Here is a 15577-nt window from a genome sequence, read left to right on the forward strand (position 1 = left end):
CAGTTTATTGCCTAAATGCACATGCTTACTCCCTCACTCACTTTTGAACTTTGTAGAAGGTTGAATCTCATGGAAGCTGAAGCTGTTGAACCCTGCGAAAGGTATTTAATGAATGTCTTATACCTCAGTTTCCTCATCTGTACTATGGCTAACAATTGTATTTAAAGAGTTGTTTGAGGACTGAGTTAATTTATATAAAGCATTTAGAGCAGAGCTCCTGTTTATTTTTATCTCTACAAATGGCAAAACCAAGGTTCTGAGAAGGCAAGTAACTTGTCCAAAGTCATAACACGGGTAGGTGACAGATCCAGCAAATGTCCAAAGGTAAGTGTGACTATACTTCACTGGACAGAAGGGATGGTGATGGCAGCTGGAATCAAGGACAATGATCGACTCTGTTCCTCAGTGTCAGCTGAGGGTCAGACAGTCCAAAAACGGATCAGGCTCCTCCCCACCCCTGGTGCTCCCCTGAATTCCGCTGGGGAGCCTCTTTTCCCTCGCTCCCGTCCACAAAGGCTTGTTCGTCTAGCTTGAGCTCCTGTCTCCTTCACCCCCATAGCCTAGCGGAGAGGGCGAGGCTACAGGGTGAACAAGACAGTGCAAGGAAAGGGAGGAGCAGATATAATGCCATCATTTCACGCCCAGGACAACTCTAGGAGTGGGTATCATTTTTCCTGTTTTATGGAGGAAAATACTGAGGCTGAAAGAAGTGAAGCAACTTTCCTAAAACCCCCACAGCTATTAAGTCCAGAGTAAAGATTCTGAATCAGGCCTATTGGACTCTAGAGACCAAGTTCTGTGTGTCAGATTTCAGTCACCTTTTACGGGTTCAGAGAGGCGGGGGAACTTGTGTCAGGTCACGTAACTGGTTGGCAGCGGCATCAGCAGTTCCTCGGCACCAACACCTTCCAGCCTGTGAGCCACATCCCCAGGGGCCAGTGTACACACCAAGCATCACTTGAAAGCTACGAGGAGGGTTAAGTCTTCTCTTAATATACTAAATATAGCCATACTATTTGCCCAGGCTTATAGACAAATAGATAGTATTGCAGTTAATAAAACATAAATTCATTTAAAAGGCAATCAAATTCACTGTAGCTTTTTTCATGATGTACTTTCTTTATCATCGTACACCTAAAGTACAAGTTCTACCAAGTACTCAAGGCGGAGGGGAATGTCTGGGAAGTCTGCAGACATTACTAAGAGCTCCAGAGACTGCCTGCCTACCTCCCCAAGGGCTCTCCAAAACCACACTAAGGTATCTTTCTCAGGGTATTTTCTTGATCCTTAATTACAAAGTCCTAGCAGAGAAGTGTCTTTTATGTGAAGTAACTGTCCAAAAGTCATTAGTAGCAACAGAAGGTACAATCCCCTGCAGGACTCAAGTCCTGAGCTATGGAAGGAGTCAGGGAAGTGAGTTGTCTTTCCTACCCTGGCCTCTGACTCTATGCCCCCTCACCGGCCTAAGATACAGTGGTCTGGGGAAAAGAACACACCCACCTGGGTACAAATCCTAGCTTTACCTCTTCCTGGCTATGTGCCCTTAGGCAAGTTACCTAACTTCTCTAAAGTCTTTTTGTCTGGGAAATCTGGTAGGAGAATAGGCATCTGGACTCTGGAGCTTATTGGTCAAGCCCTACATTCAGTGTGGGTACAATTAATGCTTGCTGATCCCTAGTGGGTACCAGGCCCAGTGCTGAGTACTGGAAATACAGAGATGGGCTGTATGTAGACCCTGAGTGGCTCAGTCTCATAGGAAACATAAGTATGTAAACATACAATCACAAGAGCATGTGGAACACTCATTACAAAGTAGTGAAGTCAAACAAAGGAGGAGGTGATTAACTATGTCCACAAGAGGTGAGGGAATATCAGTGAAGACTTCAAAGAAGAGGGTTTTGAAGGATGAACAGGAGTTTTTCCAACACGATAAAAGGAGAAAGGCAATTTACACAAAGGGAACAGAATATGCAAAGGGAAGTGAAATAATCATGTATATCTGAAGAGCAGCAAGAAGTCTGAGGTGGCTGGAACATTAGAGGGAAAGGAGATGAGGATGGGGGTGCTACAATGAGCTAGCCCATCCAGAGCCTTGGGTATCTCGCTCAAGAGAAAGAATGGGCCACAGTCTTCCACACCTGCCTTCTTGGCTATGGTGTTCCTCCTGTCAAAATAAGCGCTCTGCGATCGCACCCTTTCTCAGGCCTTTGATTTAAGAGTTCTTCTCCTGGCCCTGACAGTAAGGCATTTCTGTCCCACAGATTATAACTCACTCTGGGCTATTATTCAGCTCCCCAGCCCTGGCCCTGCTGCAGTTAGTCCAAACATAATATCCTTCATGCATATATTATCTGTCTCCCTATTATCTGGAATCATTTCGGAATTAAATTTCAGTCCTGCAATATTGGCTTCAGGAGCGGCGCGCTTTATGGGCTAGTCAAAGGTTAGAATACCAATCAAAATAACAGTGCCGATGCAGCGAGACATTTTAATATTCCAAAACCCGGTAATTGTAAAAGGACATAATATTTTTTCCCTGATTACCCCAAAGGCAACACATGTTAACAAGGCGAGGGAAGGAGTGAAAGAAATTTCAGAGTTCAGACAGCTGTAAGACATATTTAAAGGAAAAGCCCAGGCAGGGCACTACACCACGGGGGCAGGAAGATGAGAAGAAAGGAAACATTCTCTCTAGCTCCAGCCGCCCCTGACTCCAAATGCAGCGCTGTTCCCTCTGCTGCCTCTGGCCTGTGTCCCAAGAGCTCACCCCCATGGGCAAATGTTGCACAGGGTGGGATGAAAAGAGAAAGAGCTCAGGTTGTAGAGCCTCGAGGCCTGGAGTCTTGCTTCAGTTCAACAACTCAGTAGCCTCCAGCCCCCAAGACGGGCTCCTCCCAGGGCTTCAGAATCAAATTCAACAGCAAGCTCCAGGCTGTTCCCCTACTCGCTCTCTCCTTATGAATGCCTGTGTCCCCATCTCTCCCTCGTTTACATATGATGCCTGTGTCTTGTCCTCCTTATACATTTCTTCCCAAAGACAGGTAGAGGCCCTTATCTTCCTGGCCTCAGTACCAGCTCCCGCCAGGAGAGCAGCCTATAATTGCCTACAGCCCCACAGACAACGCTCTGTCCTTCAGACGATGCTAAAGAACTGGACCACAGCCCCAGTCTGGTTCCTACCACTGAGTGGTCCTCCTCCCTCCAAAATAAAACAACAAACACCTTCCAGGGCTCCTAGATCTTCATGGCTCTCTTGGTTTTCATTTTTGTTTTATTCTTTTTTTTTCCAAATTAGCTTCTGAATAGCCCCCGTCAAGGGGCTCTGCAGCCGGCACCTCGCACCTACCATTCCGTAGAGTCCCATCCTCTGTCGGGCTGCCTGTCCCTCATGAAGTGCGATCCCCACAACACTAAAAAGTGACCTGACCACCAGAGTTTCAGATCCTTCCACTTCCGATGGCTTCCCAGCTAGCTCAGATCACTCGCTGGAGCCTCCGATCTGCACCGTCCAGACCTGCTGACCTGCCGACCTGCCTATGGCCCCCAGCAAAGAACTTCATTAAGGCCAAGAATTTATTCCTCCATAAGCCCTTAATTTATTACTGCACTGATTGGGACTCTGAATGCTCCAAGGTCAGGAAAAGTCATACTCAATCGCAGACACCAACCCTCCCTTCAGCTGTTTCTCCCGCTGTGCACTCCCAGGGGAGGGGGAGGCAGAAATGCTTCTTGGAGGGACCCAAGAATGCCTCTTCCTCCTTACTCCGTCACAGCTGGTTCCAGCTGCTCCCCTTTCAAGCGCCCAGAAATTGCAGCAGGACTTACAGCACAGATGGCAGAAGACAAATGGAGCAGCAGTCTTCACACCCTGGTACAGGTGGGTCTGTTAAATTAGGTGACCCCATCCCTACAACCTCTGAGCAAGACTGGCTGGACCCTGTCTGCCAGGACTGACTCAGAATTCTCGGAAGGGGGCAGGCCTGCTTCTCCAAAAGCCTTTCTGAACAGGTTCAGGCATCGGAGGAATTCCAGACCATTTGTGAGTGTTACATGCATGCACTTGTACATACATTTATACCTATGTGTCCATGCATATGCATTTAGTATGTATATATTATGTGTGCATGAATATGAGAGGGGCCCAAAATAAAATGAAATTTATTTATAAAAAATTTATGTAAACTTCTTAAACTTCAGTCACCTTCAAAGCACTTTCCATTTGATGCAATACACCTACCGGGACATTTTTCCACTGTTCAAAAATGGTTTCTGAACTCATGGATTTTAAAGTGTTTTAGTGCTTCTGCCATTTTCTGTTGCCCTTTGAGGACTGTTTTCATCTGGGAAAATAAGAAAAAATCTTGCTTCGGGCAAGATCAGGTGACCAGAGAGGGTGGGCCATGGAGGTCAGGCCGTTTTTAGTCAAAAACTGCTGAACACTCAGTGCAGTGTAGGCAGCTGCACTTGTAAGTCATCCACTGTGAAATGGGCAAACACATTAAAAGTCTTCAAAAAAAATTCACTGAAGCCAAACACAGCTTCTCGCAACAACACCAGCTGGTCCACTGATACAGATGGATTCCAAGAACACTTACCCAGTGGGGGGAGCCTGTACTGTAAGAGGCCTGACCTCCAGGAGATAATTCCAGGTTTTTGGGGTCCTCCCACCTGCCCCCTCATATATCCATCTTTTCTCACCTTATGAAGTTCTCATCTGACCTATCCATTTCTTAACTTCTTATTCACAATAATATTCTTCTCCACCCAAACTTAGCCTCCCACTCCCATGGGTACACTTCAGAAGCTGCCAACACCTAAAAATGCTCTATCTCTGATATCAATTCTTCAGATATCCTACTGTCTAACCATAATCTTTCATCCTTCCATCTGGCATGCTCAACCATACCTGATACAACTGCTCCTCATCTTACTAGGATTCAGCTACTTTTTCCAATGGGCCTCTTGCTGTCTTCTCTTCCCTCAATATCCAGCTTACATCCCGGGACCCATCTTGGCAACCACTGTCTCAACATCTTCAACTCCTCTGTTCCTTTCATCACACTTCATGAGAAAATCTCCATGCTGGACGACTCTCAATGTCTGCCTCCCACACGCCCACTGCCAGGCATCTGAGCTCTGCTAAATAACAGAGCAGTTCCACTATGAATCAGTATCATCGGTTGCACCCTCAGCACAGCCTAAAACCTACTATACTTCTTAAGTCAGCTCTCACTTCTACTTACTACAACTACAGGAATCCTTTTCCACTTTCTACAAACATTCCCATCCCTCCCCCATTAGTTATCAGCAAATGACTCATCTCCCGCTTCACAGAGAAAAAGAAAAGCCATCAGATGGAAACAACTTCAACTTGCCATCATCAAATCCACAGGCCTACCTGCATCTACGCACACCCATCTTCTTCTCATTCCTCCGTAACAGAAGAGCGGACCTTCCTCCTGCAGAGCTGACGTCAAGAACGTACGCTTTCCCCCGACACCCTTTCACCCCCTACATGCAGCACCCTTCAACAGCTATCCCACCCTAAGGATAAAGATCAAAACCTAAAGTTCCATGAGCTCCCGCCTCTCCTTCCCGTTTCATGCCACGCTCCTCTCTTCCCCACAACCACTATGCTTCAGGCAGTCGTTCACTCAACAAACAGTAATCAGTGATGGGGACGGAACAGTAAACAAAAGGGCCAAAACTTCTTTGCTCTCATGGAACTTACATTCTAGTTTCATGAAGATGCCAGGCCTCTCCTCACCTCAGGGCCTTGCTACAGCCAATCCCTGCCCATCCTTTAGATCTCAGCTCTGTCACCCTTCCTCAGGGACCAGTCCCTGACCCCACCAACTGGGCCTGGTCCCCTTATGAAACCATCCCACGGCTCTAAACTTTTTGGTGTTACAACGCCAATTAAAATTATTTTTTCTGCTATATCTCCAGGGCATAGCACAGAACTCGGAACACAGAAGGCACTCAAGTGCATCTGTTTATCGGTGGAGATGTGTATGTTTATGTACATGTCTTTACACTTTACGAATATGGCTGTATAAACACATTTGTCTGCACATTTCCACACATTTCTGCAGGTGACCATTTGAATATGTATATATACATATATGGATACCTATAAACAATTTTTGGCATACCCACTTAGGTGTATGCATTTACATGACCATACACATGCACGTTCATGTATGTGTGGCCATGTGCATGTGTGTATGTTTTCTGGTCCCTCGGTGACAGCTCTGACCTCCTGGAGGGAGCTGGGAGCAGGGCCCCAGTCCTCTCTAAGCTGACAGTTCAATAAGAATATAAGGTCATTCAATGACACTCCAAATGTCAGCAAACATTGGCTTGCTCCACTCTGTTACAGGGGAAGGAGGTGGAGGCGGGAGAGGTAGAAACCTGGTCGTTGAAAAGCTGCTCTTCCCTGATGCGACCCACACCATTTCTGGACAGGAGAGGGCAGCTGAAAGACAACATTCTGCCTCTTCTCAGATCAGAGGCCTTAGGAAATGGGGGTGGTGAATTCAGTCCAAGTTGTTCACTTACTAGACAGATCTAGGCAACCAAACAGACCAGAACCCTCCCCATTCTTTCTGTAGGGCAAAGCTCTCTAGGGGAGTTAAGGAGGAGAGGAGTAGGAAAGGGAGGAGCAAAGTAAGTTCATGGACTGGAGGGGACCACGTAGATAGAGCCAGAGTGTAGGTCACATATGTGGGAAAAAGGCAAAGACAAGGCTTTCACATAGTATCACCTCAACCTTGGCAATGATCTCACTGGCTTTGCTTTTATTGTTACTCTTTTCAAGGGAGCAGGAATCTTTGTGCAGCCAGCACTAAGTCAGGCAGTATAAAGGTCAGAAAGATCACCACGCCCGTGGACCTCTAGGGCCCTGCGGTTTCCCTAATTTGAGTGGCTGCTGGCAAGGACTGAAGCAAAGCTGAAATATGATGTGGCTGGAGGACAGAATGGAAGGGGTTGGACCTCTTGCTTCTCCTAGACCTGCTAAGTTTACCTCCCAAGAGGCGAGCACAAGGCCAACTGGGAACAGAGTACTGAGTTCCCCCCTGACCACCCCCACCCCGCGTGCCCATTCCCCTTCTATGGCTCGGCAGTATCTGGCAGAACACCTAGCTGAGCAGGCTCAGGAGAGCCCACCTCCACCCCCTAGCAGCACCAAGGTAGCCCTGATTGGCATATTACCACATGGGTTGGCTGCTTTACTGCCTTTTTGCCAAGGAACCTAGAGGGAGAGAGCTATCTATATACCAAAAAGTCTAGTGAACTTCACAGAGCAATTGTTCATGGTCAGTGCCTGCCTCGCCTGGCTGGGCCTTCACATTACATTTGCCAAGGCCAGCAAGCAGCCTCAGATGCAGTGTGACAGCTGGCGGAGCCATCTTCCAGGAGCACAGGCCTAGCCATACGGGCACATGCAACCCTGTCAAGTCCCGGATGAGAGGGCCTCTACGGAGCCAGCTCTCAAAACTGGCCAGCACTCACTCAAGGAGCACATGCTCTACACCCTGCCCTGATCTGGCCACTGGGCACACAGACAGGAACCAGACTCAGTCTGTTATCCAGGCAGACATGTCTGCAAGGAAGCACACACCCACACACGGACCCAGTTTCAACACTCTTAAGATCCAGTGTCAAGGAGCCTCAAGGCAAGAAGAGACTGGCTGGCTAAGCTTCTCAGCAGAGGTGATAACGGAACTAAATCTTCAAGGAGAGGAATATGCTGGTGAAGATGATGGGGGGGCAGTTCTGAGAGGGGTAAGGTCACAGGCCAAGGGACAAGGGTAACACAGAGCCTGGCTGGCCTCCTCAGCCAAAGGCGGCAGGTAGTAAGTAGCTGTTGTCCGGGTACACGGAGATAGCAGAGGTGCGTAGGGGTCCCAGTACCAACAAATCAGAGAGCAGAGGACCTGCATACCATGGGAAAGTAAAGGAGTTCACAATGCTGCCTCAAATAAGGGTTGCCCTGAGACCTAGGGGGCAAAGTCCCCGGTCATTCTGTCCCATGTTCCTTCATAAGCTCACTTAGCTCCAGCCCCCCCACCCCACACCAAGAGCACACTGCTCCCCCTGCCTAGAAAGCCTCTCCTCCCTCAAATACGCCCAGTTCAGGACCGGAACCCTACGATCTGGCCTAACCCCCAGTGCACTCTCCTCCCCGGGCCCTGGGGGCTGCCACTCTCACCCCTGTGTGCTCCCCCACCCCTGAGCTTCCCGGGAGTCACTGCTGACCAGTGGCCGGGTTCCTGAGACTGCCCGGGGCTTTTGCTCTTGCATCAGAAGGATTCATGGCGATGAGCCTCCCTGGTGGACTGGGTCTCCTGGAGCAAGGAACCCGCTGGAGCAGAGAACAGAGTCTACGCCTACTCCTTTCTTCTGCTTCTCCAGCAGGCACACACCAGGGAAGGACGGTTTTCTAAGTGACTCACTCCCTGCCAGGCCCCACTTTCCCAGCCACAGGGTGTCCCTCCCAGCCCACGGCGTCAGCCCACTCCCCAGGTGCTTGGCGCTACATTAGTGCTGGTCTCCTCCCTCATGCTCAAAGAAACTTGGGCTGTAGTCTCCGTGGCCCTTTGCACGAGCAAGGCTCTGCTGTGGCCAGGCAGCACCAAAGCCAGCCTGAACCACCCCTACCTCCTCACCAGAGGAAGACACCAGGGCCAGTCAGGAGGGTCAGAGGCCACACTCCTGAACATATCAAAGGAGGACACTTCCCCGGAGGCTTAGCTAGCACCACATCTCTGCTAGTGGTAATGCAGCTCAGCTCAGAGATTCAGCTCCAAGGAAGACCCTGGAAAACCCCCTTGACTGGAACTTCTCGGCACACCCGAGCGACATCGAGTAGGGAAGTACCATACTCCACTTAGCAGCCTGGTGTCCAACCAGCTCCCCAGTCCCAGAAATGGCCACAATCTTCCAGTGCACATTAGCTAGGGAAGAGGAGAGAGGGATGTTGAGAAAAGAGAAGAACAAAAAGAAAGGGAGAGATGAGAACAACGAAAGGAAAACAACAGAAGCGAGAAAGGCAGCAAGGGCTGGGGGGAGATCTGAGACCAGGAGACCCAGGTGAAGCACCCCAGCAGGGCTCAGACACAGTACCTTTTTCAGATTGATCCACTGCTTGAAGTAATCTGCCACCGGCAAGCCCAGGTACTGGCACTGGCCTGGGAGCCTACGAAAAAGGGAAGAGAGAACAAGTTGGGCACACCCACTTCCCAGGTGTGAAATCTTAAGCTAGGGAGTCCAACGTAGAGTCTACAGACAAATAGAACTCAAAAGGCCGACCCACCAGCCACGGGTCCACCCCACCCAACAAACGCACCCCACCTCCAGCACCCCAGACACCACACTGCAGACCCAGTCCTCAGACCAAATGTGAAAACCTGAAGACTATTCTAACGGTAGCAGCAGCAGCTACTATTTTCTTTTTTTTTTTAAACATTTTATTTATCTTTAGAAGGGAAGGGAAGGAGAGAAGAAGGAAACATCAATGTATGGTTGCTTCTCGTGCATCCCCTGCAGGGAACTGGCCCCTGCTGGGAACTGGCCTGCAACCCAGGCATGTGCCCTGACTGGGAATCGAACCGCGATTGTCTGGTTCGCAGGCCCGCGCTCAATCCACTGAGCTACACCAGCCAGGGCTTTTTTTTTAAAATTTTTTTAATATTTTTTTAAGCAGCTACTATTTTCTGATGGCCTACAATATGCTAAGCATCTTACTTACACTTTCACATTATTCTTCAGAATGGCGCTGTGAGGTAGGTACCATGGCCTACATTTTACAGATGAAAATACAAGATTCAGAGGGGTAACTAAGATCCCACGGTTAAAAAAAAATGGCAGTGCCAAGAACCGAACCCAGGTCTGCCTCACTCTAAATCCTAGGTTCTCTCCAGTGCATGTTCTCTCCAGCTTGTTTTGTTAGAGCAGAGAGGCAGAAATATAAGACAAGAGGAGAGAGAGAAAGAGCACATGAGTTAGAGATAGCGGGGCAGGGTCTTCCATTCACATTTAAGTCTCTAGCAATAGACTTTCTGCAGACAGAGAGGAGACCACGCAGAAGGATGAGAAGAGGTCAGAATTTAAGCTAAGAATCTGTTTTTGTTTTTTCTTTAAATTAAAATGTATAAACTGTCTCCCCTTGTAGCTGATGATGCCATTTTACCCACATGAATCCATTCACCTAAACATTTACTGATGTTTAATAATTAAGAGTCAGGCACTTAGGACTCAAAAAGTAAGACAACTCCTGCCCATAAGGGGCTCACAGTTTGTTCAGTGGAATGGACAATAAAAGTGGACAAAACAGCCTTAAGATGGAGCACGGGGAACATGGACGGATGGAGGAAGAACTGAGAAATATCAGCTGGGGAAGATCAGAGTTTTCTTGCTGAGAGAGGAGGTTAGCCGCAGGCAATAGAGAGCCTTCAAAGAGTTGTGATTTACAATGATTATGCCAAGGCAAAAAAAACAAAAAACAAAAAACAAAAAACCCGACTTTACACTAAGAAAAGCTGGATAGTAGCCTGGAGACTAGACAACAGTCACAGAGACAGTGAGTCAGCAACAGACAGTGGAGATGTAAAGGAGGAGTGAAGGGGGTTTGGGGCCCAGGGAGAGAAAGCAGTAGAACCCGGTCCAAAGATCCATGCCTTGGCCAGCTGCATGCCCCTCACTAAGACAGAGATAAAGGAGGAGAAAGGGTAGAGAGAGCACATTGACCCTCACAGTGGACCAACATTTAGTCAATTGTATGACTGTTAAGTCCACATACAATGTATCCTCTTTCTGCCCAAACCGGGGGGGATTGCTCCCACTGCCTCCCCGCAGCACACCACTGGAAGGAGACAAGAGTTCGGGGATGCAGTTGGAAGCAGATGCCTGATACACTCTCTGCTGAGTGTGAGGCGCCCAGGAGACATCCAGCAGTGGGATGATATCTAAGAGGCAGCTGGATATCCAGTTTTAAGGAGAAGCCTGAAGATACAAAGTGCTGAATCATTAATGTAACACACGTAAAATTAAAGCCATGGGAATAGATTAAGATCAGCTGGGAAGAGTATGAAATGAAGAGCAGAGGGCCCGCGTCTTGTAATTTTTATTGAGCTGAAACAACCAGGCCACCCCTACCAGACCATTACCTACAGCACACAAGGAGCTCGCTGCTTCACGGAGCGGGCGGCTCCAATGTTGGACTCCTTCGACCCTTCGATTCTCGGACCACCCTTCCTTAATACTAAACTATGAATATTACTGTCACCTTGTAACTTCTACCCTGAGGTCTGTCTTTGGAAACTACAGAGAATGAGACTTCCATCTCTTCCTCGCAGAATGGTCCCCAAGATCTGAGAGCCTAGAAAGCTTCCCCCAGAGTACCATTCTCCAGGTCACACAGCCTCAGCTCCTTCAAGGTTTCCACAGGAACCGGCTGAGAAGGAGGCGTAAGTGGAAACACTGTGCCTCCTCACCCAACCAAAATTAAGGACAAAAAAGATTTAGAAACAAAAACACAACCAGAACAGACAGAAAATTGAACTGTATGAAAGTCTGAAAACCATTCATCCAGATTGGTAAGAGGGGCAGAGTCGGCGGCTGGTGGAGAGGGGTCTCAGCAGGAAAAGGTGGTGGCTGCCAGACCCGGGGACACAGACCGTGCTCAATCACGTGGTCACACAATCATGTGCAGATAAACTAGGCAAAAACAAACAGCAAGACAGATCCCACAACCCAGGGTCCCAGCAAGGGGAAATAAAGCCTAAAAGCACTGATAGAAAACACTTGTGGGGGTTGAGGCACAGGGAGGGACTCAGCCTCACAGGAGAGTTCCTTGGAGAGACCCACAGAGTCCTAGAACGTACAAGCCCACCCACCTGGGAATCAGCACCAGAAGGGTCCAGTTTGCTTGTGGGAAGCAGCAGAGGAGACTGAAATCCAAGAGAGAGCAGAACAAGCGCCACTGTTCTCTCTCTGACCCCGCCTCCACATACAGCGTCACAACCCAGCCACTGGGTGGCCCCACCCTGGTGAACACCTAAGGCTCTGCCCCTCATACATAACAGGTGTGACTAGACCAGAAAATTATGGCTCAAACAGAAGAATAAATCAAAGCCCCAGAGCCAATACTTCTAAGGGACCAAGAGATAGCCAACCTATCAGGTGCAGTTCAAAATACTGGTGATGAAGATGCTCACAGAACTGGTTGATTTTGGTCACAAATTAGATGAAAAAATGAAGGCTTCACTAAGTGAAATGAAGCAAAATGCACAGGGAACCAATAGTGATGGAAAGAAAACTGGGACTCAAATCAATGGAGGGGACCAGAAGGAAGAAAGAAATAACCAAACAGAAAAGAATGAACAAGAATTCAAAAAATGAGGAGAGGCTTAGGAACCTCCAGGACATCTTTAAACGTTCCAACATCCAAATTATAGGGGTACCAGAAGGGGAAGAAGAAGAGCAACAAGTGGAAAACTTATTTGAACAAATAATGAAGGAGAACTTCCCCAATCTGGCAAAGGAAATAGACTTCCAGGAAGTCCAGTAGGCTCAGAGAGTCCCAAAGAAGGTGGACCCAAGAAGGAACACACCAAGGCACATCATAATTACATTAGCCAAGATTAAAATGGAGAGAATCCTAGAAGAAGCAAGGGATAAGGGGACAGTCATCTACAAAGGAGTTCCCATCAGACTGTCAGCTGATTTCTCAAAACAGACCTTACAGGCAAGAAGGGGCTGGAAGAAGTATTCCAAGTCATGAAATCCAAAGACCTACAGACAAGATTGCTCTAGCCAGCAAAGCTTTCATTTAGAATGGAAGGACAGATAAAGTGCTTCTCAGATAAGGTCAAGTTCAAGGAGTTCATCATCACCAAGCCCTTATTATATGAAATGTTAAAGGGACTTATCTAAGAAAAAAAGATAAAAAATATGAACAGTGAAAGGACAGCAAATTCACAGTTATTAACAACCACACCTAAAACAAAAGCAAACTAAGTGGACAGCTAGATCAGGAGCAGAACCACAGAAATGGAGATCACATGGAGGGTTCGCAACAGGGGAGTGGGAGGAGGAGAGAGGGGAGAAGGTACAGAGAATAAGTAGCACAGAAGGTGGGGAGAAAATAGGGGGAGGGCAAGAGTAGTGTGGGAAATGTAGACGCTAAAGAACTTATGACACATGGACATGAACTAAAGGGGGGAATGTGGGAGGGAGGGGGTGTGGAGGGGAATGAAGGGGGGGAAATGGAACAACTGTAATGGCATAATCAATAAAATACATTATTTAAAAAAATTCCACAGGAGACTGCTCTGTCTGTGGAGGATCCCATTCTCTGTCTCACTGCTTCATTTATAAACTCACTTCCACTTTAAACTAAAAAAAAAGTCCACAGGGGATAACATACCATGAATCAGGACTCACACATCCCACCCCATAGCCAGAGGGCAGGACTCCTGGATCTTTTTCAGGGTGTTGGTCACCCAAAGTCAAACATGCTCTCTTGACCCCACGTCACATCACCTGTGGTCAACATCAACTACAGGAGAGCAAGCTCCCCCTCTCTGGGCTCCTATACGGAGCGGGGAAAAAGTAGTTTACAGTTGTTCGTGTGGAAAAGAATACAATAATTAATAAATAATCAAACAAGAATAAACTGTTTCACGTGCTCACAACTATAAACCTACTTTTGCTCCACCCTGTATGTAACTGATTTTTCAGCTGAAAATGCAGGTCATTAGGGTCAAATCCACTGAGTGGTCAAGGATGATGAGAGCCTGAGAAACACCCAATGGATTTGGAGTCAGGGGTCCAGTGAGAGCAGAAGGGAGCCTGCAAATGTTTAAGAGTAAGAGATAAGAAAGTGGAGACTGCATGTGCAAACCCCTTGTCTAGGAAGCTTGGCAGTGGGAAGCCAGTTGGGATGACTGACTCCACCCCAGAAAGTTTCAGTCTTTCCCTCCGTTACTCCCCGGGCAGACACTGGTAAGAAGTTGATTCTCGCGTGTCAAGCAGTACAGTAAAGATCTACTCTTGTAAGACCAGTGATATCTTACCCCAGGGGAAGGTTCTTCTCAAACACCGAGGTGGCACAGTGACATTAACCAAAACCAGTCACTTTCCTGGAAGGGAAATTGTGGCCGAGGCCAAGACGATGAAGTGATATTTAGGTAGGGTGTGTCTGTGTGGGAACCAAGAGCAAAGAAGACAAGAAAACCAGGTAAGGTTTGGAAGGAAAGGTAGCCTTAGGAAATATAATGCAGTTGCTTAAGAAGCAGAACTATAATGTTTGGATAATTTTCTTATTTCCTTCAATTTTTCTTTCATGTTCCCTATCCTTACTTAGTATTTGCTAAAATGCTTGCTGAGCTCAGCTATTTTTGGAAAAGCACATTAAGGTCTGTGAGTGAAGGGGGCCACCAGAAGCAGCAGAATGTACTGGGTCAGCCAAAAAGTTTGTTCATTTTTTTTCCATAAGATGGCTCTAGTAGTATTTATCTTTAACTTCATTTGAAACAATTTTGTTACATTGTATTATGACAGCTGTCATACCAGTGCACATTTTAAAAAACTTATCAAAATCGGTGAATTTTTATGTAGCCATTTTAATATTGAAGATGGAAGAAAACAAGCAACATTTGTGGCACATTATGCTTTATTATTTCAAGAAAGGTAAAAAAGCAACTGAAACCCAACAAAAGATTTGTGCAGTGTATTGAGAAGGTGTTGTCAAATGTGTCAAAAGTGGTTTGTGAAGTTTCACGCTGGAGATTTCTCACTGGACGATGCTCCAGTCAGGGAGATCAGTTGAAGTTTATCAAATAGAGACATTCATTGAGAATAACAAACATTATACCACATAGGAGAGAGCCAACATACTCCAAATCTCCAAATCAATAAAGTTATTGATAAAAATGAAAAAATCTGTCTTTTATTTTACAGAAAAAAACAAAAGAACTTTTTGGCCAACCCAGTACAAAGGAACAGTCAGGGGGATTGGCCAGCAAAAGGCAGAGGTCCTGGGGCACCTACCGTATTCTCCTTTTGCCAGTCCAAGCGTCCTGATTCTTCAGCTGACACAGGCTAAGAATCTCACTGGCTGTGGCCTGCCCTGGGGAAGGAGGAAGCTCCCTCTATAGCGAGATTTCAAATGTAGGCATCTCTACCCAGCTAGTGAGTAAGGGTCTAGCTCAGTAGAATCCCATCTGCTTCTGTTGGAGGTTGAACTATACCAGAGGGGCCACATTGAGGACAGACCTAGGGGTGTCCAAGCTTTGGGCCACACTGGAAGAAGAAGTGTTGTCTTGGGCTGCACATTAAATATACAAACACTAATGAAAACTGACGAGCAAAAAAAAGATTTTAAGTAAATTTACAATTGTGTTGGGCCACATTCACAGCCACCCTGGGTCACTCGCAGCCCACGGGTAGGACACCCTGGCAGACAGATTTTTGGGCTGGATACTTGGCCTCAGGTATGGCTCGGCAGCAATCCTGAGGGCTGTCCACACCCCGCGGCTGACTGAAGCAGAGGAGAACGGGACATGCATTC

General features: G+C 47.3%; 1 protein-coding gene across 5 annotated transcripts in view; it reads right to left on the bottom strand.

Moving 5' to 3' along the window:
* The window catches only part of ERI3 (ERI1 exoribonuclease family member 3), a 123078-nt gene that overhangs the window by 46320 nt on the left and 61181 nt on the right, over positions 1-15577 (bottom strand). For 4 of the 5 annotated variants that reach the window (XM_037069688.1, XM_037069686.1, XM_037069685.1 and 1 more), the window contains one exon: positions 9130-9202. The exons of the other annotated variant lie outside the window; for it this stretch is intronic. In XM_037069688.1, coding sequence (XP_036925583.1) covers positions 9130-9202 — 73 coding nt within the window. The remainder of the gene's footprint in view (positions 1-9129; positions 9203-15577) is intronic. 5 annotated transcript variants of the gene reach the window in all.

The sequence above is a fragment of the Sturnira hondurensis genome, unplaced genomic scaffold (genome assembly GCF_014824575.4).
Source record: "Sturnira hondurensis isolate 20B ecotype Veracruz unplaced genomic scaffold, ASM1482457v3 Scaffold0018725, whole genome shotgun sequence".
In the NCBI taxonomy this organism is placed as follows: Eukaryota; Metazoa; Chordata; class Mammalia; order Chiroptera; family Phyllostomidae; genus Sturnira; species Sturnira hondurensis.